Source organism: Sander vitreus, chromosome 22 (genome assembly GCF_031162955.1).
Source record: "Sander vitreus isolate 19-12246 chromosome 22, sanVit1, whole genome shotgun sequence".
Lineage (NCBI taxonomy): Eukaryota > Metazoa > Chordata > Actinopteri > Perciformes > Percidae > Sander > Sander vitreus.
In genome coordinates, this window is record NC_135876.1 from 21,414,116 (window position 1) to 21,439,371 (window position 25,256).

Below are 25,256 nucleotides of genomic sequence, written 5' to 3' on the forward strand. Positions count from 1 at the left end.
GCACATTCTGAGTCATGGGATCGTAGATGAAGCAACTGCAACTTTCTTGTACTTTAAATAACTTGGCAGCACAAGCAGAGACGTTGGCAAATGAGTCACACCGTTGACTCTTGAACTCCGCAAGCACAGACTGTTTCTACATTATGTAATGGGATGGACACCTAAACATGTGATGCTAAGAAGAATCCCACACCAACATTAATCACATACTGTTGAAAATATGCCATAATAAAATAATGGATAGGCCTTCACAAGCATTTATCGAATGACTAGAATATATCGTAAGTGTAGACCTACTTTAAGCCCTAGTTACAACATCTGCATCAAATACATTGGAGCTCATTACAAATGAATGCTCACTCTGTAGTAGGCCTGCACGATATTGGAAAAAACTTACATTGCGATATGTTTTTCCCCTGCGATATATATTGCGATATGAAAAAAAGACACATTTTTACAAGAGGACATAAATAGCCCTATTTAGAAATACTAAATCATTCTCAACTACTGGGGTGATTTTGTAGGGGAGTGCATCTACAAAGAAAATAAAAATGAGAAAGGACATTTTCTTATGTGATCCAGTCTTTGTTGAACTTTAATGCTTTAAAGCAAGTAAGCGCTGTGATTACTCTTCTGAAGTGATTTTGGAGAGAGACATTAGGAAGAAATACACTGGTTGACTGACAGGACACCATTGTATTCATATAATATCAATCCAGGCTAAAGTGAATGATAATAATGCATGCATGTTGCTTCCTCTAAATTTTAGGTTGTGGTCGACTAGCGGGGCCTGCCTTGGTTGTTTGATAAACTGATTAAAATAGATCATGATTGTTGGTTAGCTGTGCATGCAGAGCGTGCATGTCACACTCTTGCAACAAACACAAAGTGTATCCAAGAGCACTTAAATCAGCGCAGGGCTCCAGACTAACGTTTTGCCAGCACAAAATTTAGGTGCACCCAAATCTTTCCTCGCGTCGCCGTTAACGCCACAATTTCAAGGTCACCTTTTTAATCACGCTCCATATACATTCATATATACATTATGTCAATTATTTTAAACAAGAATAAGGAGTTGGTACACAAAAGTTGAAGCACAATTATACTGTATTCAAAGTCTTATAGCGGGTCCCCCCTTGCTGTCAAATACCAACACCTGTAATCTGGCCTTCTTCCCCTTTGGCCTTGGCTAAACCAGCTTGCCACACTCCCTAGCATCAAAATTCTCCAAACTGGGCCCTTCCACACTGATTCTTATCAGATCTTCCACTAGTCCAGGACTAAAAATCATATCTCTGTATTTTTCGGCTGAATGGCGATACACACACACACTATATATATATATATATATATATATATATATATATATATATATACACACACACACATACATACACACACAAAGTGGGCTAAATGTTCAGTTTTAAGTCAAAGCCACTTTTCACAAGCTCTTTTATTAAAACCGATGTGATTAAAATAAAATGCAAAGACATTGTTTCCTTCCCAATTTGAAAATATACAGCTGCAACACATGTAAATGATCTGAAATAAATAGCCTGGGATATATTTAAAAAAAAGATATCTCTGAGAAAGCTCCTTCCCTTACAATATATCAGATATACATAAATATGATGTCCTGAAGCGTTTTCCGCCATCTTGAATTATTTTCTTCGACTCGCTCGAGCCACTGACATACGTCACGCTGCCTTCACTCTGATTGGCAGTCGTTGATTGGCAGTCACAATAACAGACCCGGATAGCCCAGTAGCTCATATAGGGAGAGAGGGGGAGAGCGATGGACTGAAGCGTATGTTACTAACAGAGTGACGGCTGACTCATTATGAATGGGTCCAGCACGGGTCGAATGCGCTTTGGCAGGTCAGCGCCGTTACACACGTCTTGTGTATGAAATATCTGTATCGTCCCTGGCTGCGCTGCATTTTTATGAACCAAGATATTCTGGCCATGGGTCACATCTCTCGCCCAGGTCCAGCAGGCTCCGTCTCACACGCTATTACTCAACCAACTGAAGTTTGTTGCATTTAATAACTTCTAATGTGTTTTTCGCCGACAGAGTTACCAGCGGAAACACTGGTACCAATACAGGTTTCCCTCTCATACTTAACAATATACAGCTGTGTTAATAACAATTAAAACTGTAGACAAATGTCAGCATGTGGACCGGCGCCGCTGTGTCTCTCCATGTTGCAGGGAACCGTGAGTGAATGGGGGTGGGGCTGCGCGGAGGAGAGATCCAAACATGGCCACGGCTTTACAGAAGGAACGGGTCATGTAACGCAACATTAAACCATATCGATATAAACGACATCGCTTCGTTAGTGGAGAGGCAGCGGATGCGAGGACGTTAGGTGCACCGGTGCGACCTAGGAAAAATCTTAGTCGCACCCTTACAAATTTTGGTCGCACTCTAGAGCCCTGCAGTGTAAATTACGTTATATCAGAAGCAGTGTTACGTTTCCAGCGTCGCAGCTCTGAACCATAACGTTAGTTGGGACAGACGCCTTGTTTCTTTAGGCTATCTATGTTAGCTATAGCCAGGCTGGTAGCAGCTTTCTGCGGTGAAAAATGGCCGGGATATGTCGTGATTACGTTGCATTAATCAGGTGATTTTGTTTGTCTTTGCAGCGAACATAACACACTGACTACTGTAGCTTCACTACCCATGGAAAAGCATGTGCATCACTGTGTCAGCGGCAGCTGCCGCTGACAGTACTTTTCTACACACGGGAGAGCCTCACTTCCCATAACACCCCCCCCCCCTGTCGGACTAACGTTACGTCACATGACCACCTGTCTTAAAGGGGAAGGGTCGGCCGGTAACAATCATGGAAAAGGAGAACGGTGAAAGTTTACTTTTTTATCAAGCAGCAAAGAAGTTGTAGTGTCAACATCGCAACGTCCTGCGATGTGACTATCGCGCACATCGCGATGTAGACGATGAAACAAAAGATCGTGCAGCCCTACTCTGTAGAGCACAATCTTTGTAGGCCTTCTCTCAGCATTTGATGCAACAGATGGCCAATACAGCCCATCTTGCTCTAACAAGTATTTTAACAGGGCTCCTACTCATTTGACACTTTTTTCCCCCCACAGCCACAGTTTTGGTGAGTGTTTAATGACATTGTGATTGTGGCTGGCAAATATGATCATTAATGAAACCATGTCTGGGCACGGCTAATTTTCATCACCCGAAAACCGTTCAATTTTAGACACTTCCACACTTGCGTGGGAGTTTTAAGTGGTTAAGGCCTTAAGTATAATCCAAAGCCATGAGGAGCTCTGCGTGGAGTAACGGGAGAACCATATCAGAGCTGTGAGCTGGCATGAAAGGACACAGCATGTGTCCAGAGCTGAACCATCTGCCCCTGGTCAGCTTATCAACAAGCCATGTGTTGTACACTTTCTCTACAACCAAAACACAAAGAAACCTGCTTATATTGCGTTAGCCACACCATTGTGACGTTAGCCTTGAGGACCTTGGGAATAAAGTGAAAGTGTTCACCCAAGAGGATTCAGGCAACATCCATCACCCACTGCATGCTGGTTAGTGACTCTAAATGAGCTTGGGATGCAAACATACACATACCACAAACAAATTGCCATCTATTCTATACGAAGGACTAGTCAGATTTGTCACCCACGTAAGCTGGCGTGTTACTGTAAACACGACTGAATTTGCATGTTTGCATACGCAAATCACAGGTTTGGACAAGCGCTGTATTTGGCTTTCATTGTTGCCGTGTGTGCAGACAGTCCAGCCAAGCAAGTTGAAACTTTCGCAAAGCCTTGTTCACCAACAGGCTGTCGTTCTCCATCCCCAGATCTGAGTAATTTTAAATGTTAAAAAGTTATTTAAAAAAAGTAAGCTCTGAACACAGTTAATTATTGCATTCTTCCCTGAGCTCTTCATTTAATAGCAGTTTGACAGCTGCGGACGAAGCAAAACCAATTCCATTTGGATCATACTGCGGGCCTTAACCAATGATTGCAAGCAAAAGCTTCTGTACATCTATGTTGAAGGGAGTTGTGTCTTGAATTAGAGAAACATTTAAATGAAACCTTTTAATAACGTGTACGTATCATGGTAAGGGTTGACACACAATCACTGTCATATAAAGTTTCTTATAAGTATTGATGGAAATGTGTACCTCAACATAACTTTGGTTAAGCTTAATCACTTGTAAAGTGAAAGAAAAGAAAAAGTGTAAAAATGTACAAGTCTTAACCATGTTGACATTAGGGGTGAAACGGTACATGTATTTGTATTGAACCGAAACGGTACAGGCATCACGGTTCGGTGTGTGAATTTACACAGCGAAAACGCAGAAAACACTAGCGTGCAAATTAATTACTGTAATGCGGAACTACTGTTAGATACGCAGGTTCTTTAGGGACACCTAATCTGTAACCCCGCCTTAGCTCTGAAGCTCTGATTGGCGTGCCGCCTATGTATCTGAGCCCCGTTAGAGGACCCGCCGGCCTCTTTAAAGGGGTGATACAATGCAAAACCGATTTTACCTTGTCATAGTTGAATAACGACAGTGCGGTGGGTAAATCGGACATACATAGAAGCTCAAAATCCCATTGATACCCCTATCTTCTGCAAATCTCACATTTTGAAACTGCTGCTGAAAACGACAATCTCAACAAAGCTGGAAGCTGGCGTCAGCATCCCAACTCCTAGTCTTTGTCACGCCCCAACATTTGCATAGGCTACACCACTGACCTGAGGTCAGCTCAGTCTTCTGAATCTAGCTAGGTCATGCAGATCTCCAGAGGTCCGCTATTTAATTACTAAATTCACTTCTGAGACTTTATGCAAGAAATCAACTATGTAGAGGTCAAATATGGGCCCTTTTACGAAAATTTATGGCTAATTGCAAATTTTGTCCGACTGTGTGTCGCAGTTCAGCAGGAGTTCAGCAGGCTACGTGACAGTGGCCGGTGCTGCCTCGCCGCCCGGTAGGGGTGCACGATATTGAAAAAATGTGATATTGCTAATGAATATTGCGATATCTATATTAATTTTGATATTTTTACATATGTAAAATTACCAAAGTTATGGGAAAACACATCTAAATAGATTTATAACAAATAAAACAAGTTTCCTTACAACACAAGGTTTATTTCAACTGACAGTCATATTGGACTGGTACAACATGTGTCTACAGAACAGGACATGTTTTACTGGTTGGACAGTATAAAATAAATAAAGAGCATGCCTATAGAACAGGACATGTTGTACTGGTTGTATATACACTACAGTATAAAAAACACTGCAATGCACATTCGTTGGCTTAAAGCCAAAGTATTTCCAAGCTACCGAGGAGGAGGCATTACCCTACAGTCACATTAGCTACAAGAGACAGAGACAAAGCGACAGGCTACCATTCATTTTCAATGGGAGCGGCCAGAGCCATAGAGCTATAAATGTCAGAGATTATAAATATATAATGTCTTTCTCTATCACTCTGGGAGTGGCCGTTTGGCCACGAGCGACTGCCAATCAGAGTGAAGGTAGCGTGACGTATGTCAGTGGCTCGAGCGAGTCGAAGAAAATAATTCAAGATGGCGGAAAACGCTTCAGGACATCGTATTTATGTATATATCTGATATGTTTGGCATTTAATCTCATATTGTCATATCTTTTGTAGCTAATGTGACTGTAGGTTACTTTTGGCCTTAAGTTTCCTTTCAATCTCTGTTATTTCATCGTCTCCCAGAGCAACACTCATTTTCTTACTTTTGTGTTCTTTTTGCTCCACTCTTCGCTCTCTCTTTAGCTCCTCTCTTTTCTTTCGCTTCGTTTTATGGTTCTGCGGAGGCTCCACGCAGCTGATGTTTATACGTGCTCTGGTGTGTGAGTCGAGCCGGCATGTGCGTGTGTGTGTGGTAGAGCGAGGAAGAAGTGAGAGTGACGGCGATTTTCTTCGGAGTGAGTAGCGACTCTAGAGTCATAGTGAGAGAAACAAAGTGTCTCTCCTGTTCTTTCTGACCACGGTGGGAAATCTGGAGCAGGAACCCTCTCCTTGATTTCATGTTGTTTATGGAGAAGGAGAACCAGGAAATGAGTCGGGGGAAATACAACGCTACCAAGTGATGTGTATTTTTCGAGAGGTGCATCAAAGAGTATAGACGTAACAAGAGGTGAAACTCAATGGAACTGCAGCTCCGCCATCTTGGACTGAATGTAACACAACGTTCTATTGAGTTTCGCCTCTTGTTGCTTCTATACTCTTTGGGTACATGTCGGGCGGGATGCAACGCAAACAAAATATTGCGTAATTATCGCGAGACTTTCGGTATAATATCGCGCAACGTGATATCGCGATAACAATATTGAGTCGATATATCGTGCACCCCTACCGCCCGGCGTGTCCTACTTCATAGACTCGCTGTGAGCTAGCTGGATCTCCGTCACGAAGGGAAGCCCACGGCGCTCCATACCCGCGCAAAGTCACCGGTTCTGGGTTACTGGACTACAAAATGCCAAGGCCCTGATAGAGCGCCAGGGCCTGCAGCTAGCCGCGATTCATAAGACCGAAGGGACAGTGGCAGCTAACAAAATCCCTAATGTTCACAAATATACATTAAATTGAAATCGGACACCATCGTTAACTTTATAAGACCTTGGAGTAGATGTTATATAAGTGGCATGACGAAATTCAAACTGTAAATATACTTTAATTATGCCGAAAGTGAAGCTAACTAGCCGCGATCTGTAAACATAGGATTGAAGGGACAGTAGCAGCTAACGAAACCCCTAATGTTCACAAAAATGCATTAAATTGAAATCGGACACCATCGTTAACTTTATAAGACCTTGGAGTAGATGTTATATAAGTGGCGTGACGAAATTCAAACTGTAAATATACTCCGCGGAGCCCCGAGCCCCAGTAGTCCAGTAGCCGAGAAACGGTGACTTTCACTGGGTACAGAGGTTGCCGTTTTCTCATCAGACTGCGTGGAGCTCCTAAAGTCCGACACGTCTTACCAAATTTGCAATTAGCCATCAATTTTCGTAAAACGGCCCATATTTGAGCTTTATATAGTTGATTTCTCGCATTTAAAAAGTCTCAGAAGTGAATTTAATAACGAAATAGCCCGACCAAAAGACTTTGCAGTGTCTGAAATATGAGACCTGCTGTCTCGTCTCCAATGTGTTTCTATGGGGTTCGCTCAAACCAATCCGTGCGCAGCTCATCTAAATATTCATGAGCATACCATATTTGGAAGAAAAGCTCTTGTTCCAAATAGAGCCATATTCACAGGGTAGTTAAGGGCCTAATAAAATAGCATTCGGGCAATTTTCAGCCCAACCAATGTTACATACCCTATTAGGAGACCTTAAGGAACAGTGTGAAATACCCTATATAATCATTCTATCACCCCTTTAAGATCGCGCGTTTGGGAAAACTTCGGTTTCCCAGTCAGTTACAGTAGTACAGGTGAGAGAGTGGTGGATAAGACTGCTGTTTTAGATGTGTTAGAGTGTTACGTTTCCAGCGTCGCGGCTCCAAACCGTAACGTTAGTTGGGACAGACGCCTTGTTTCTTCTGGCTAACTATATTAGCTTTAGCCAGGCAGAGAGCAGCTTTCTGCGGTGAAAAATGGCCGGGAGACGTCGTGATAACGTTGCATTAATCAGGTAATTTAGTTCATCTTTGCAGAGAACAGATATGCTGTATTTTGTTTACAAGTTACAGATGGAGTCTGGAGATGATGTGGGGTACTTACTGTTTACATCTTACTTTACACACTTCAGGCTGTTGCAGCTAGCTCAGTGGAGAGACTGTATGACACCAGGTGGTACAGCCTGAGACATGCACAATAAAAAAATTGCCTTCTGCATTTTTGTTTTGCTTTTCCCTCCACTGTACCAAACCGTGATGCCTGAACCGAGGTATGAACCGTACCGTGACTTCTGTGTACCGTTCCACCCCTAGTTGACATATAAGCATTCACACCTCAATTCACACAAAACGGGTTATTTCAGACTGTGGGCGTAAACCAGAGCATCCAGAGGAAACCAACCAGATTTTTAAATGTAAAATAGGTTTCTTCCAAACATCCATAAATATAGTGTGCATCATTACTCAGCGACAGCCACCTGGCATGATCGTGTGGCCAGTAGTTAGAAGGCTCTGATGACAAACAGATGCTGGCAAACACAAGGACAGACTACTGCTTCACCAAGGAGTTGTCAGCCGACATGACCTGACCTTATGTAAACCCTATGATCCGATGCTCAACTGACACGGCGCTGGGTTTGTTCTCTCATGTAACTTGTCAAACACATCCTCAAAAAACGCCCTCTGTGAACCCCACTGTGTGACATGCTGATGAACCCTGAGCTTTGCGAGTTAGGGAACCTGCATAAAGAGCGAGCGTAAGGAACCAGTTAAACCTGAGCCTGGCCCAGACTCTCTTTTGCACGCTTCTGTAAAGGATATCAGCTTGGCAGATTGCAGCAGGCTACCCTGAGCTGCCACAGACTTAAAGATATCCTAAACTTCCGTAGCTGCGATCCTCACAACCAAGGTTCACAGCCTGGGATTTCCTGTGTTGAGGAATAAGGGCGAGTGGGGATAAAGGGCTTTTGTTTCTAGGACCTTTTGCAACTGTGTTTTAATCAGAATTTAAAGTGGACAAGTCACTACTGTATGTTTCTGGAAAAACCTGATTTTCTAAAAGTGTGTCCATGCTGAAACACCGTGTTGTCTTTATTGTTATTCTTCCCAAACAAAAAAAGGGGCAAGAATTCAAGGACACTTCAAGAAGAAAACACAACTGAACGTTAGTTCTGGAACGCGGTGGGCACAAATGCTGAAAGCCCTCAGTTACAGAGTAGACTAGTTCCTAAGTGCTTTGCCTCTCACCCCAGAAAACCAACTAATAATGAACCTCCAATTATCTTGTTCTTTCTAGACAAAGTGTTCTGGGACTGTGGAGACTTCACAGTGGCATATAGAGGAGAGACAAATGAAATTATTTTTCACAGCATTGCGCTTTTCTTCCATTAAATGTTCCAAAAGAAACACAGATGACAAAAGTTGCCATGGCAACAAAAGTGTGGCCTCCAGCAGGTGTTTTCAGCTCATGCCGACCAGAGGAAGGCGAGGAAGTCAATCTGCTCAGTGAGTCAAGGCATACACCCCATCTAAAACTCCACGGAGCACAGCAATGAAACAAACAGGCAGCCACTACATTCATTCACATCTAACACAACTGAGAAGACTGATTTACAACATCAATAGATCAAAAGGAGAATCAATGTTGCTCTTAATAAACTACCCTAAAACACCAAAATGACAATCCAAGGAGCAATATATGCAACACACTGTTGGTGGTGGTGTGTTTCTTTTTAAAAGCTCATGTGGTCATTGTGGCTCTTTGAGTACTAACACGATTTTATAATTGATGGCAGCTTAACACGTACATGCACTTTTACTCCTTACCAAAGAGTATGCTTGTATATCTGAGGGAGAATCTAGAAAGAGTTAAACAGAGTTCATCAGCTCCATTTACTTTTTCTAATCCCCACTCGATTGTGAGCAACAGCAATTTATTATGCAAGCAACGTACATATTTGAGATAGTTTATTTTTTTCTTGTGTCCTTCCTACATGCATATTATGAGACTTTACTGAGCCCGCCATGGTCCAACTGACCCTTGTGATTCCTGACACGCCACACCTGCTCCTCTGAACAGGACTTGATGAATCTTTACATATCCAACGATCAGTGCAAACGTGACAATCACAGGCTCCCTGATTCGGCAATGGGACAAAATGTTCCCGTTGGCCACCGTCATGGCGATGCATGTGATAACTCTACTGCTTCTACAGACTGCAACACAGCACTGAAAGACAAAGCTTTTAAACAGAACATACCCATACGATGGCTGCTGAAAGTCACAGTGGAGCACAGCATAATTGTGTTATTCTGTGAAGGGTTATTAGTGAATGAAGTGACATACTTCCAGTTCTTTTGCAACTACTGATGGCTTACAAATTGTGCTTTTAGAGGTTACTTATTTCTGTCAGATTTGACACCATGAATGCTGATGAGGCAGACGTACAAAGGCACTTATTTTGATGATTCAAACGGGCCAGTGATGGATTCAGCTTAACACTGACTCCAGAAGTATTCTTTCACCAAACTGAGGACAACCTGCCAACAGAACTGGTGGGTTACAAAATGATATTCCTATCTATGTGTGCTCACGCCATCAACGCTAGCATCTCATTGAGATCACTACACGTGCTTACTTGCTTCTTAAATAGACATAACCCTCAGGTCAGCATATGGTCACTCAGCCAGCTTGGCACAGCCAGACTCCATTGTTGCTGGACAGGATGTGGGTCAGGGAGCTAAGCCATGCACAGCCTTGTAGTAAAACTGTCCTCTTTATCTTTTCCTTCACTCTGTTATGTAATGCTGCTGTGTGTATGTGTACAGTAGGTGGGGGAGAGCCGACAGGATTTCTGCTGACTTTGCGGGCCCCCAGTGTTTGTGTCAACTGAGGCATCTCGGCGGCATAGAGGGGCTCTCCTGCTGATGAAGTGAGAAAATCAGTAGAGTGGGTCAGGAGGGGTAATAAACACCAGCTAATACGTTAGCCTCTCTGTCTGTCTACAACCAGCAATAACTACAGCGACAACATACAATCTAAAAACAGTTCAGGTAAAAAAAGTGTAAACGTGGAGGGTTAATAAAGAGAGCCGATTCCAGAGTGCGGTCAGCAGATAGAAGTGAATTGAATGGAGTTGACCCTGTGTGACGTATGCTGAGAATTAAAATGCTGGTATATCTGAGCTATATCCAACCAGACAACCTGTGGTTAAACTGGGTTGTATTTATATGGCTATACACAATGTGTCTACAGGCACAATGTAAATCATTTCAATATTTAAATGTGATTTAAATGTAAGTAATATGTACCAACCTACTGTACACAAGTGTCAACAAACTAGGATGAAGTAGTTAAAATAAATAGATGACCTAAATATTATTCCACAAAATTACCTGAGTAATTAAACTATAGCTCTTAGTGACAATCCAAGCATCAAGAAGGTAAGGCTACATAAAGCCTGAGTTATAAAGAACATTATGCATGACAACTGCAAAACACTCCACAGAAATGTGTAGACATTACAAAATAAATTCACTAAACTCACAACTGTTAACAAACCACACACTGAAATAAGCACGAGTTGATCCATTAGTGCTTTTTGAAGTCATTATTGTTGCAATTTGGTGGCCCTTCTCACTTTTCAATACACACATTAAATAAGGCTATACCAATCCAGACTCCTGTCATTGTGTGACGAAAAGAGGTGTCATGCTGAAAACACGAATGCAACATCTCTATGATAACACTATCATCGCCATACCATGCATGTCATAACACACAGTGCTTCCACGGCACTGTGCAATTCTGCAAGATTTTCTCTCTCTGCGTGCTCCGCCAAACTGGCGACAACAACTGCAGGGAGTGTGAAGCACACATGGCAGAGCTGGAGCAGTCAACACGCAACACCTAGCTGTCAAACCCGGCTGGGGGCTCAGTGTCTCCCCCTGGCATTTGTTCACGGAAAGTACACCACGTCCGAGGCCTATCCCCGCTCGCCCTATGCCGCTCGCCTTTAACCAAAGAGACAGTTAACAAAATGGTGGAACCGATAGAAGTCACGTGACTTCTTTGTGTTTTCGGGTGCAATTTCAAGTGAAACAAACGGACACAACACGGCTTACGAATACAATATCAAACCGCTGCAACCTTTTAACAACACCAGTTGTAGTACGGGCCCGTAATATTCAGTATTCATCGAGATCCGTCGTGTGCACGAAAGAGCAGATATGGCGGCCATTTTGCACAAGCTTGCGCAGGCAACATAGTGGCGACCCACGATATGAAAACACGGCCAAAGCGATCCAACACCAGTAGGGCAGCAATAAAAAAAAAAAACATACCGATTCCTCCTCTTTTTCCATCCCAGTCGGCATCTGCGGCACTGCCCGGTTGATTGAGGCATATTCGTGCAGGTCAGGCAAATCCTCGCAGCGGAAGACGGGTAGAGGCTTACTAGCATCCAGCGCCCGTGCCCGAAACGACAATTTACTCATTTTTATATTAAAAGATGCAGCATAAATCTATTCGATCTGCTAGGAATAACAGCAGGTCTGCCTCGAGTTCTCATGGATAAATCTGTGACGGTCTCTAGGAGTCAGTCGGTCGATTGAGGGCAGGCTTGGGTCCGTAGCAGCGCGGTCAGAGCCGGGCAGGCCCGGGTCTCGGTCGCTCTCTGTCGGTCTCTTTTTTTCGTAGCCTCCGCTGTTCCTCCCCGGTTCAATACGCCATGGCCAACATGGCGGACATTACAAACTCATGCAGCTCTCCGCTCACTCCAAGCGGCCCAACCCCCTCGATCACACAAACAGCCATTCCCACGCAGTTTCGCACGCGTGCGCGCTCGCGAGACCCTTGGGGGTACGGGGGAAGGAGGAGGTGTACCGACGGTGGGGGCAAGATGCTGGATGCTGATGAAGGGATGTGAACTTCCCAGGCTCGGGATGTTCTCATCCTGTGATACGCCGTGCTGGTGCTGACGTACGAAAACATATTTATTATCAGTGTTAAAAAAAAAAAAAAAAAATCTGTAGCAATCAAAAACACTGCACACCTGCCTGTCGCACTACAGCAATAAAATCAATCATATTTCTAGGTAAAACACAATCACCACATGTTATGAGATTCTGTTTTAACCTTACAAGGACACAACATGTCAAACTTATGTCGTGTGTTAAAATTAATGCGCAACCAAAAATAGGACACATGTTCTGCCTGTTAAGATTCAATTGTTTTGCAAATAGCGCCACCCTGTGGTACAAACACTCACTCTCCACTATTATTACAAGTAAACAGGTCTGCTCGATTATTCTGTTAGTGCACAAGACATAAACAGGGCCAGAGAAAGCTAGAAAAGGGGGCAAACATTCCCATCGCCAAAACTTGTGCTGTCGTCGTTACAGTCAATATTTATTTGCACATACATACAAAGATTGTGTTCACGCATGATATACATGCAACTGCATCAGAAATGTAATAATTTAGTAGAGCTATGTAATGTTAGTTTAGAAGGAGGAATGTAAAGTTATATTTGCAAACCGAAAATATGCCATGCTTACTTAAAGTTATAAAATTATAAATTGGTGAGATGGGAAAAAAAGCTATACAAATACAGCCAGGTGTATAATACTGAAATTGACTTATTCTGTAAGTTAATTAACAGTCATAAACAACACAGGCAAGCACTCTTTACATAAAATTAGTGATGCTCTTTTGTTAAGTTTTGATAGTTTTGATTGATGTGCCTGGCCATAAACAATAAAAAAAAATAGTACGCTATGGTGTTGTAATTGTCTCTAATGGTCCTTATATGACATTATGGTTATGACCACAACAAGGGCACGATAGATCAATGGATTCACGCCTCGGCAAGCAACAATAATCAAGATCCACTCAGACAGGCAACATTGGTTATTTAAACTGTCAAGTGTTGCTTCATCTTTTTGTTCATAACTGTCAGATGTGGAAACCAGTGCAGTCTTCTGCTGGCATTGCCCAAAAGCTTCAAGGGTTGGCAAACTGCTCATCTTGATAGGTCCTTCTGCACGTTACCGATATACTGATCAGATGAGACGTCTTGCCTTTCTCAGCTGACCACTTTCAACAATGTGGAATTTTTTTTCACCACAGACTGCAATGTTTATTTAAATCAAACAACTCTCGGTTATCTCACACCGATCACAGGAGTCACCAACCTCCAAAGCTTCATTTCTGAAATGCCGAAGGCAATGTGTTTGGTTCAAATGATCAAAGCACATTTCTAAGTCAACAAATGTATGTCTCGGGCATTTTCTATATTAAGGCTAGTGGCTGCTGAAGCACCAGGTATAATATGATTTAAATGTGACATAAAAAGTGGCTTGCATGAAGAAGGAATACACAGCTGATACTATGCTCTGCATATGGTACTCAACACAAGCCCAAAGACAGAGGTAACACACATAAGTGAATAACTGTTACTTCAATATTGCAGTTCAAAGCTTCTTTTGCTTTGTATGTAAAAGTGTGAAGCCTAATTAATAGGCTAAATTATTAAGTATATTCAGTAAGAATAATCAAAATGGAAACTCTAAAAAACTCACTCAAGACAAACTTCCTCTTTACAGGACAAGAGCAGGCCTCATTATAGAGGTTTCAAAGTATAATCCCTAAATACTTAGGGGCCATCCACACTGAGACGCTTTTGATGCAAACGCACATGTTTTGATCACCAATCGTCCAAACGAATCCAGTAAACACACTTTTTTTAAACCTGGTCCCAGGGTAAAAAACGGCTCCCTTTTGGCTTCGTTTGGACGGCGAAGCCGCATACGTGCGTATCGATGATGTCGTCGCCACACCCCTCGACCTCCAACGTTGTGTAGCTCAACGTTAAACATCGCTAAAGTAGCTGACGCTCCAGCAGGGACGTAACGTTAACGTTAGCTGCTATGGTTAGCCGTTTATAAAGCGGAAGTAGACAACTTATCAACTAGCTAGCTAATCTGTCTGCTTATCAACTCCTTGAACAGATTATAGTAACTTTTAGCACGGCTTATTGTAGAAAGGCTACCGCAAGAAAAACTGTGTAGATTATCAAAAAGACATTGGATCATTGATGTTTGACTGCCGATGTTAGCTAGCAGCGTTAGCACGCTAACGTTAGCTCTGCTAGCTAGCACGCTGCAATCATGTCCGATGGCAGACAGAATTGTAAAATAAAAAGCAATTCAACAGCACATTATACAATGTAAACAAAGATAAGTTTTCTTGCGGCGGCCTTTAGAAAATGAGCAGTGGTGAAAGTTATTATAGTCTATCATGTTATGATCGGGAGTGACTGAAGACTATGCTCTTCTCCGTTTTTTGGTGAATTTCTGTAGCAGAAACAGCGCCACCTATAGGCCTGGAATATGAAGTAGCGTGTTGAGTCTTTTACAAATGGATCCGTTTGGACGCACATTTTTTTTGACACGGTTCCAGAGAAGACGGGGGGGGGGGAAGATTGTTTTGGTACGTGTGGACGTGGCCTTAAGCTTTACCACTAACTAACTGTTTTCACACTACGCCTGTCTACACACAAAGACAGAGCGCATTTAAGTCCCGCCCCCACCGGAGGGGACAAGAACTCTCCGCTCTTCATGGACTTGTATTGCTTGAAGGTTCCTCCTCGTCAATTTCGCCGGCCAGCAAACAGAAAAATGCCTAAAGGCTGCTGTGTGGCGATATGAACTACCAACAACGTAAAGAAACCATAACTCACGTTTTATAGCATTGGCGCTTGATGCTTTTAACAGGGTTTTTTGGCAGTTTTTTACACTTGTGATGCTTTTCGTTTCCGTTTACATTTTTGACGCTTGTCTTTTTTCCCCGAAGTTTGACAGTTTTTTGTAATGCTTTTTACGTTTTTTTTTCCACACTTTTTTTTTTTTTTTGGACGTTTTTCCTCAAGAAAAAAACAAAAACAAAATTACATAGGGGCCAGTAAAAATTGACTTTTGGCAAGTAGAATCTTTTTTACTTGCTCGACCGGACAAGTGAAAAAAAAAAAACCTTAGTGTTGAATCCTGTAGTCTATATTCTTGACTTCCACTTCCGGGATTAGACCGGACATCCGTTACCTTGGACTATCTTTGTGTTGGCATTCTAAACTCCGGTTGATTTCTGAGGACTATGGTTAACTGCTCCTCAGATCTCTGCAGGGTAAATCCAGACAGCTAGCTAGACTATCTGTCCAATCTGAGTTTTCTGTTCCACGACTAAAACAACTTTTGAACCTACACATGTGCCACCAAAACAAGTTCCTCCCCGAGGCTATTTTGCAGAGGCACCGTTGCTCTGCATGGCACCTTAGCGCCGCCCAAGACGATTGTGATTGGTTAAAAGAAACGCCAATAAACTAGAGCACGTTTTTCTGCCATCCCAGAATGCTGTGTGGACTAGAGGGTGACACGGGAATCATTTGTCACTCCCATCCCATCCCGAGCCCACGAAGATACTCCCGTCATATCCCGATCACGTGACTGCCCCCCCAAAAAAAATCCTGTCCGGCAAAATCCCGAGAGAAAGACTCCTGAATCCCGTCCCGCTACCGTTTCGTTCCCTATGTTGTCTAAAGTTATCAGACTCTGACTTGGACACGCGCTTCACACTGCAAGCAGACTCGCGCGCCACCCGGCGGAAAAGAGAGAAAGTCGCTGTCTGGAGGATAACTAGCCGGTTGATATCGCGTGTGTGCGTTTGGTTAATTGAGGTCAAATCACTGAGGTTGCCTCAAAATTTAGGCTACACTATACATGTATTACCTGCAGGCCTAGACTATTTTGTTACCTAATTCCTAACGGAGATCTTCTCACACTCAAAACACACATTTCTCCGTCCCGCTCCCGTTGATTTCTATGCTCTATTCCGTCCCTATCACGTCACCAACAGTGAAATTGACTCCCGTACCGCGGGAATACCGTGACCCAGAAGGGAGTCCAGAAAAACTGTCACCCTCTAGTGTGGACTCGCCAGACCCTCCTCCGCAGCGCTGTGGAGGAAGGTCTGGCAAAGCGAGACTAGCCAGAAAAGAAAACTAACATTTGGATATTTGACTTAACAAAACGCTTGCTCCAAACGTAACGTCGGCCATAACGTTAGCTTAGTGTCAGGATCCCACAGTCTTCCCATTCTCAATGCTGATTCCTCACGTCTGTATCCACTTTTCTCTTCATAAAAGCCTTTTGGGTTGGCAGCTTATAAAAACTTAAAGTGCTCATATATGGCTTTTTCCCTTTCCTTTGTGTTTTTTTTATATATCTATCTATCTATCTATCTATCTATCTATCTGCACGTTATAGGTTTACAAAGTGAAAAAGCCCAAAGTCCACCCCAAAGGCACTTACCATCTCCAACAGAAAACACTGTTCACAAACTGCTCTATTGTAGTCCAGCCTTTACTTCAGAGACAAACGTGGTCACTTTGTAACACACGTTATAATGCTCGCCTAACTGCTAGCATGGCACGCCCTCATACTCTGCTTCTGACTGGCTAGTAGTCCTTACCTAGGTACTGCACATGTGCGACTCCCAACAAAGATGGAATATAAGTGTGATTCCTCACCCTGTAGCTAAAACAGAGAGCTCAACACACAGGGTGAAAAGAGGAGCTGCAGCAATGTGCAGTACAACAAAAATATGGTGTTTTTTGAAAATTAAACCATGTAAACCTATTCTGATATAACCTCTAAATACAATTATGAACCTGAAAATGAGCATAATATGAGTACTTTAAGTCATGGGTTATTTACCCTGTTGGTAGTGAATATCACCACACAGCAGCTTTTAGGCATTATTTATGTTGTTTGCTAGCAGACGAAATTGATGAGGAGGCACCTTCATGCAATACAAGTCAATGGAGAGCGGAGAGTTGTCTTCCCCTCCGGTGGGCGTGACTTTCAGAGTATGATGTGATGCACTCTGTCTCTGTACAATGTTTTGTGCGTAGGATGTAAGACCGCTCAAGTGCTTATGTCTAGACGGACATAAACTCAATAGATACATTCATCATCACAACACACATGTAGGTAAAGTTTGACACTGCAACACAAATGCTTAACACCAGATGAATTGTGCAAATGCAATACTGAGAAATAAGAAATGTGCTGGCAGGCATTTTTAACACAGCCCTGATTTTAGCTACCTGATCTCTACATTGCGATATGCATATGTATCGATATGTAAACAATACATATGTTATGGTCATATCAACACAGAATGACAAAGATAAGAAATGCAAATAACCTGTAGGGGTGGGTGAGAATTCCTGTGGGCACGAGTGAATGATATAGAAGTGGGAGGCTGACATTATAATCATCATCATCATCATCCATTTGGGAGCATTAGGCTCACAGCTGTAGACCATAATGGAGACCTGTGAAACAGAAATGCAAGAATATAACAGAACAATAATAAACAATACAAATATAGTATATACTGTATAGCTATAATTTCATATCCACCTACCTGAGCTATACCAGCAACTTGTTTTATTCATTATTTATTCCAGCACCATTTGCATTGCCTTTGTTTACATGCGAGTATGAATGAATGTGTGTGACACTTTTTAAACATATCTGTAGGCCTACACAGTGTAGTAGTCAAATGTTTAGGTTTACCCCTGTATGTCTTCACACTTACTTTGCAATTAAAGTATATTCTGATGAAAGACTCATACTAACACATCGTTAACAGAGTCGCATATGTTTAAATACATTAATATGATTATTTTGCCACAGAGATGCACCATGTCTCAGCAATTATTGTCACATTCTCTCTCTATTGGGCAACGATTACAATCATAAACCAAAATATGTGGGATCACTTGGCAGGAAAATATGAAGCATAATTTGACAAATTGTATCTACAACACACGCGTTCTCCAGTTCACATGTTGTATTACGGGAAGGGTCTTTAAATCATGTAGAAGTTGTGTTGCTAAAACATCACAGAGGGCACATTAGTGCAAAGCCATATGGCAGAGTAGAGAGGTAACGTAAGAAAATAGGACACGATAGAAAAAGAGTCAGGAATCGTCTTAGCAAATGTGGACGACAACCATGCACCGCTACGAAGCCGATTACAAAGCAGCTTTTAAGGGTTTGTAATTCGGGTCGAGTCCAAAAATCAGACACAGCTGTGTGCACAAGGAACAGCGACACCGAGGCTAGCTGACAGCCTGCTAAAGCTAGCTTAGCCCAGTTACCCTGACCCTGCGCCATTTACCAGCCAGCTAACGTTAACAGTTTGCGTACAGACTGCCAACAGTTTAATTTGAACTCGCAACTAAACTTGACCGCAATTGAAATGCGTCATTTTCGATTCCCACAAAGACAACACGAGACAAACTAGCTTGAGTCGGAGTTGCAACTTACCTGCTGCTAGCAAAGCCACAGGGGAGAATGATGATGAGGGTGATGGCAGTTCTTCTTTTGGTTGTCATGCTAGCCCAATGCTAACGCTGGTTAGCTCCCCTCAGGACGCATCAGAGGAAAACGATTTGTAATGTTCTATTTGAAAGTGCGGTTAAGTCACTGTAAGAGGTCGCTTGAATCAGAAGCTACGGTAGAGAAAGTGTTGTCCTGTCGCTCACGATAAAACTTGTAGAGTTCGCTAAGGTTTCTTCGACAAACAAAAAGATCCAAACTGACCACCAAGCCACTTTGCAGGAGAATTGTGATTGGAGGGTGAATGCTACCAATCACCTGTAGAGAGCTCGGGGAGGATGAGCTCACTGATCCCCCCCGCCCACCCACTAATAATAATAATAATAATAATAATAACAACTAGAAAATTCCGCAAGAAATTGTGCTTCTTGGTGCACATCCGAATAACACTGGCTAACAGTAAATCTGCTGTTTGACATGTCCTGAAAAAGGATGACAACACGGCCTACAGTAAAGAGTCTCCATGATAGGAGGAGGAGTTTGTGTTTGGTTATTCAGTTTTCGAGAAACTCTATTCAAACTTTAAAATGTTAGGGTAGTATTCAACTTTCAAATCACATTAATACTTTTTGAAATATTCAACATTCTTTGAGGCTTTTTTTTTTTTTTTTTTAAAAACAGCCGTACTGACATGTTAACATTAGTGTGTTTTGGATAGAATGTACAGACTCAGAGTTGGGGATCCAACTGACTGAGTGAGGAGCAGCAGATGCTAATTTATTTTTACTTTGCTACATCATCCACAGTTTTAATTCTCATACATTTATTTTAAATCAAATTGTAGGGCATGTTGTGTCCTTTCTAACGATACAAACAGAGCCAAAAGTTTAAGTCCGGTGAACTCTGTGGTTACATGTCTACGACCGGGACAAATATTCCTACATTTTGGTCAAAAAAATGTAGGGAGAAAAATGTGCAATGTTGTGCCTTTCTAACAGTGTACTTAGGGAGGCAAACAGACTTTAACATGAGGCACAGTGACACATAACTGACAAATAATGAGTATAATAATAATAATAATAAAAACAAAATCATAATGCCAAAATACTTATAATGTAATAACGTTCTTTTTTCAAATGATGTAGTGAATAGAAGAGCAAAGGCTACACAGAAAAAAATAGCCTACATTTAAATACACAGACACCAAAAAGGCAGCCATTGACAAAATGTTACTAATTTATTGAAGCCACTTACAGACCAACAAGTGATGAAATGCAACAGCTACAGTTCCTACGAGCAAAATTTGTTATGTAACTGTCTCCATTGAGAGGGCTGTTCACCCCCCCCCCCATCTCTGCCCCATCACATGAGTCTTGTCACAGGGCAGGGCTGCCACTGCTGCCTGCTCTGAAGCTGTGCTATTTGCACCCCACATTTGTTATGATCAGACACAGATGAAAGAGAATGCTGCATAATGAAAGCATATGGAGTCATTTTCTCTGATGCTCCACCACCACCTCCCACTGGCTGTTGAAGCTGCATGCACGCCTTCCTAGGAACTCTGGGAGTGGAGGAGGCATATACGATTAATATTGCTTTGCTCAACTCTCCCAGCAAGGTCATCACCGGCCATCTGTAGGCAGTGGAAAAACCATAATATCCATTTAGATTTCAACATCCCATAGTTTCTCTGCGCTTACACGATTCAGCCCAGTGCACTGGCAAAGTGGCTGGCATGTAGACTAGCAGCTCTTTTAACGTACAGTACGCCATATCAAGCCTGCAGTGTTCTGTTTGATAACTTTCCAGGTATCTGTTGGAATGCAAAAGCACCAAGAGTCTGGGTTGCACGTTGGTATCCAAAATAGCATCTTCTCTTGACTATGTTGAACTGTAGATGAATGTGAAGTTGCTTCATCATTTCTAGCAGGATGACAGTTTTGTCTCCTCTCATCTAGAGGGCAGTGGATACCCGTGTAAAGAACTGTCACTGGGATTCAGTGCATAATGCTCACCTCACTATTGCTTTGCCTTCTGAGACCCAAGTTACACGGCTGAGCCAACTGTCAGCATATATGGTAGTGTGGTGTCTGAAGATTTACAACTTTGACTTAAGGTTTGCCATATAAGGGAATTCCTATGAACTGTACCCTACTGTTGCTGAAACATTTGGAAACTGTTAACATTAGAAGGGGCCCTCTAAGACAGAAGATATTTAGTTGGAGCTATACCATGTATGGGGCCTTAAATGGTCAGTTCCCTACTTCAAGCATACACTCACACCCCCACTTTAGGTTACAAAATGCACAGATAAATAGGCTACCATGTTTTAACAGCAGAACGGGAGACAATATTTGAAGATTGGGTCGGTCGCCTCTCCGAGCTCCTGCAGAAGCTTGTAAAATTGATGCTGAATCTTTGATTGTAATAAACCTTTTCATAATCGAGATCAGTGTCAGCGGATTCCTCTTCATACAGCATCACAGCATTACTATTAAAGGCACAACAAATCTGGCGACAAGGATGGGATCGAGTTGCATCTCCCGGGTCATCGTTTCAGCACGGGCACCGTCGGACTGACTCCCGCTTCATTGGCTGGCTTATGAGATGAGCTTTCTCACAACTTTGGGCGCTGGTCAGTTCGTGTGTGGCTCTGTGTGTGCGTTGAGGGGTTGCACCGTGTCGAACCTGTGTATGTTTTGTGCGGTGTTGCTGTGTGGTGGAGGTTCCGTTCTAAATTTATTTGCGTTGAAATCAACGTGGGAGTGTGAGTTAACATATGAGAAATAGAGGAAAAGGTAAATAAAGCAAAGGATTAAGGAAGTTAGAGAAATAAGAGGAATAAGGATAAGAACGCCGTTGATTTGGTACAAAGCCCTTGAAGAAAAGGCGATCTTAGATAAATCTTGAGAAATTTACTAGGTGCGATTTCGGGGTCCGCTCTTGGAGCTTGTAGTTTCCAAGACGCTGGGAGTTTGTAGGATAATATTCAGTGTATGCACTCACATGATTGACGAATCATGTCAGTGGCTTCTCATTGAAATCTACATCTCAAAGGTAGCAAAAATGTAGGAAAGATAAAGGAAAAAGGAATAAGGAACAAAGAATACGGCGGAAAGCATGCTCTTTTCATGAATTGTAGAATGAATGATGTCGACTTTTTGTGTGTATGAGAGTGTGTGTGTTTTTGATGTGTGTGATAGGCTGTACATGCGTGATTTATGTCATGAGGATATCTTATATATATTATATATATATATATATATGTTTTGGTTGAAAACAGGAGTTTTAGTTATCTATAAGGAAAGATATTCTGTTCATTACGACTAAAACTACGAGTCTCATTTGAAGAGAACGTTTTCAAATTGTTAAAACGTATGAGCCTTTTAGGAAGGACTTTGATTAATCAGGTAAAAAACATAAAATGATATGAGCCTCTAGGAGGACTTTGTTTAACAATCTATGAGTCTTCTTCTTCGGAGAACGTTTTTAAAAAGAAATTGCTAAAAACTTAGGAGCCTCCTTTGAAGGACGTGAAAATAGATTAGACTACAGTAAAATTAAGAAGCTTCAAAGTAGAATTTGTGTTCTATGTTTTTGTGTTGGTTTGTTCATTTTGTTCCGTGTCACTGTTGTTTTATAAATGTGGTCTGTTGGGAAAAAATGGAGAGGCAGCTGGTCTGTCCCCCCCCCCCCCAGTTTTTATACAGACTTTTGTATACATTATATATTCAACATGTGCAAATATATTTTTTTTTACCTCAACCTCAAACCAGATAAAGACTTGCGCACCCCCTGTGATCTTTGCCGCCCCCCTGAGGGGTCCCCGGACCCCAGGTTGGGAACCACTGGCCTTGTGTATCGCTATTTGCAATATCTGCCGCTTTGAAACCGGTAAGATTAAGAAATTCTCTGTTGAAGTGGGCTTGAGTTATTCTTCAGTTATCCTCCTTGGTTGGTAGTGTGCTTGGGAGCTCATCTCACTCTGAGATCACACTGGCGAATGGACTGAGCATGTCAAAAATTCTAGGAATGCTACTAGGATACTTCTAGGAAGTTTTCACAGACAGTCTAGGCCACTCCTTGCTGCACTTGGGTGCAGAGGCAGAGCGGCGAAAAAAAGCAAAGGGGAGTTTTTTGAGTGCAGCCCAGTAAAATATTCGGTGACTGTTGCTTGACTGTGAATTAAGATCCATTCAATTTATAAATAAGAGTTATGTTAACAGATAAATAAGAAAAATGTTATTACAGTGATTAAAAGTGTTCTCGAGTCAAGTTGATTGATTATTTCTTAAGCTTGAAAGTAAACACAGGTATGTTTAAAAAAAAAAAAAAAGAGATAAAAAAATATAGTGTGAATACTCAAATAGTTAACAACTGTGTTTTCAAAAAAAAGATATGGTTACATTTTAGTTGATGATATAAATAATCAATATGCAAGATTGAATAAGTTTGTATGAAGCAAGTGTGTTCAACAAGACATTGAATCTTTATTCTTTTATTTATATCCGTACATGAGTACTAAAGAGGCAGTTGGAACTGAGCCTGTGTAGTTCCTGAGGAGGAATTGGTGTAATTGCATAATAAAATCCTATAAGAGGTGATGAGAGTTTCCAAGCCTATGTTGATGTAAAAGCCAAATGAGGCGTTTCAGGTTATGTCGAAACCATTAAAGTAAAAGAAAAAGATAAAAGAAGAATAAAATAGAAAAAAGAAAAGAGAACAATTGAAATAGGGACAATATATATATATATATATATATATATATATATAGGGACAAAGAGGTGTGTATAGGGACATAGGGAAATAGGGACAATATATATATATATAAAGGATAACCAGAAATGTGGACTAAATATAAAAGAAGTAACTAATAAAAGAATGCGAGGTAAATTCCACTAATGACTATGAGGGCATATGTGTGAAGGAAGTAAAAATATATATTGGGTATACTATAAGAGTGTGCTGCTGGGGGCAGTAGGTGTTATAAAAGCCACCTGGCTGATCTGAAATGCCCAAAAGATTTGTGTGTATGATAAGCTCAGACCATACCTGGTATGGAAGATCAGTGAGATTGAGAATGATGTGTGAATAATAAGTCTATTGAAGTTAAAAGCAAACCAGTTCAAGTGAGTTTATGGTAGAAATAGGGATCAAATTGGAGATATTAAATTACTTACTTTATTCTCTTAAAGGTATTGCTGGAATTTCAGAAAAAGGAAGAAACAATGTTGAATGAGGATGATTACATTTGGTATCATGTAACTAGTGTTGTCTACCATAGGCACACATAGACATATAGGGCCAGAAGAAGGGCTGAACCTCTCCATATACTGTCTCCTATTACAAGAACCCCTCTAAGATAAACAATTCCAGGAAGATCATCTGTGCCTGACCTGTTCAATCTCTCTCTCTGAAGGCTACAACATTGACTGGGAAAGGGCAGAGAAAAACTTTGCTTCTCCCAGGGAGTCTTTTGTCACTAGTAGATGCTTATAATTATTGGCTAAGGGAGCTAAAGGACAATGGAGTGTGATGATGACATTTCCAGGCTGGTGTTTAGTGACTGTGTAGATATACATCTTGCACGTTTGAAGAAACAAAATGTGGATGTGGAACCAGATGAAGAAACAAAGAGAACAGGAGAGAGAGATGGTGGAAAGATTTCCTTGACTTTCATCTCTTGTCCGATCTGGTGAGAAGGAGCTTTGGCCAGAGGAGCTTTGGCCAGAGGACTACAGAAACAATTATAGTATATTATTATATTAGAATAGATATTAAATAAGTACACAGATATAGATACAGACACGCAAGGAAAAGATACATGATGACAATGACGAGTCAGTAGTCACAGACTAATGATATTTACAGTTAGCACTAGATGCAGAGATAACTTGAGGTTAATTCTAAATATATAAAGAGATATAGTGAGATTCTTTGTAGAGTCCAAACATCGCTTTCAGTAGTTTTTGATTGTTTGAGGACTTGTAGAATGTTCTGATTTGGAGAAAAATAGAGTGCAACTCTACATTAGACTATGGAAAAGATATATAACCTTAGTCTTGAAGCAGTTGAAGATACTGTTCTTTGCTTCTCATAGATGAAGGAGCCATTTTTAAGGTAATCATTCATTATATAATCACCCAATGATGCTAGTAAAGAGATCATATAGGGAGTGGAGACATTTGAAGACTTTAG

At 41.6% G+C, this 25,256-nt stretch overlaps 1 protein-coding gene across 2 annotated transcripts in view; it reads right to left on the reverse strand.

Annotated features, from left to right (window-relative positions):
• LOC144536922 (enhancer of polycomb homolog 1-like) overlaps positions 1-19,353 on the reverse strand; it is a 46,474-nt gene extending 27,121 nt beyond the window's left edge. Inside the window, exons 1-2 of one of the 2 annotated variants that reach the window (XM_078280263.1) lie at positions 19,047-19,353; positions 17,917-18,046 (exon numbers count right to left, since the gene is read on the reverse strand). Coding sequence is in view for 1 of the 2 variants with exons in the window: in XM_078280262.1 (XP_078136388.1) it covers positions 11,997-12,149 (153 nt within the window). In the remaining variant the exon portion in view is untranslated. Of the gene's footprint in view, positions 1-11,996; positions 12,580-17,916; positions 18,047-19,046 lie in introns of those variants that run through there. The other variant, XM_078280262.1, reaches the window with a different exon arrangement.
• Positions 19,354-25,256: the final 5,903 nt, after the last annotated feature.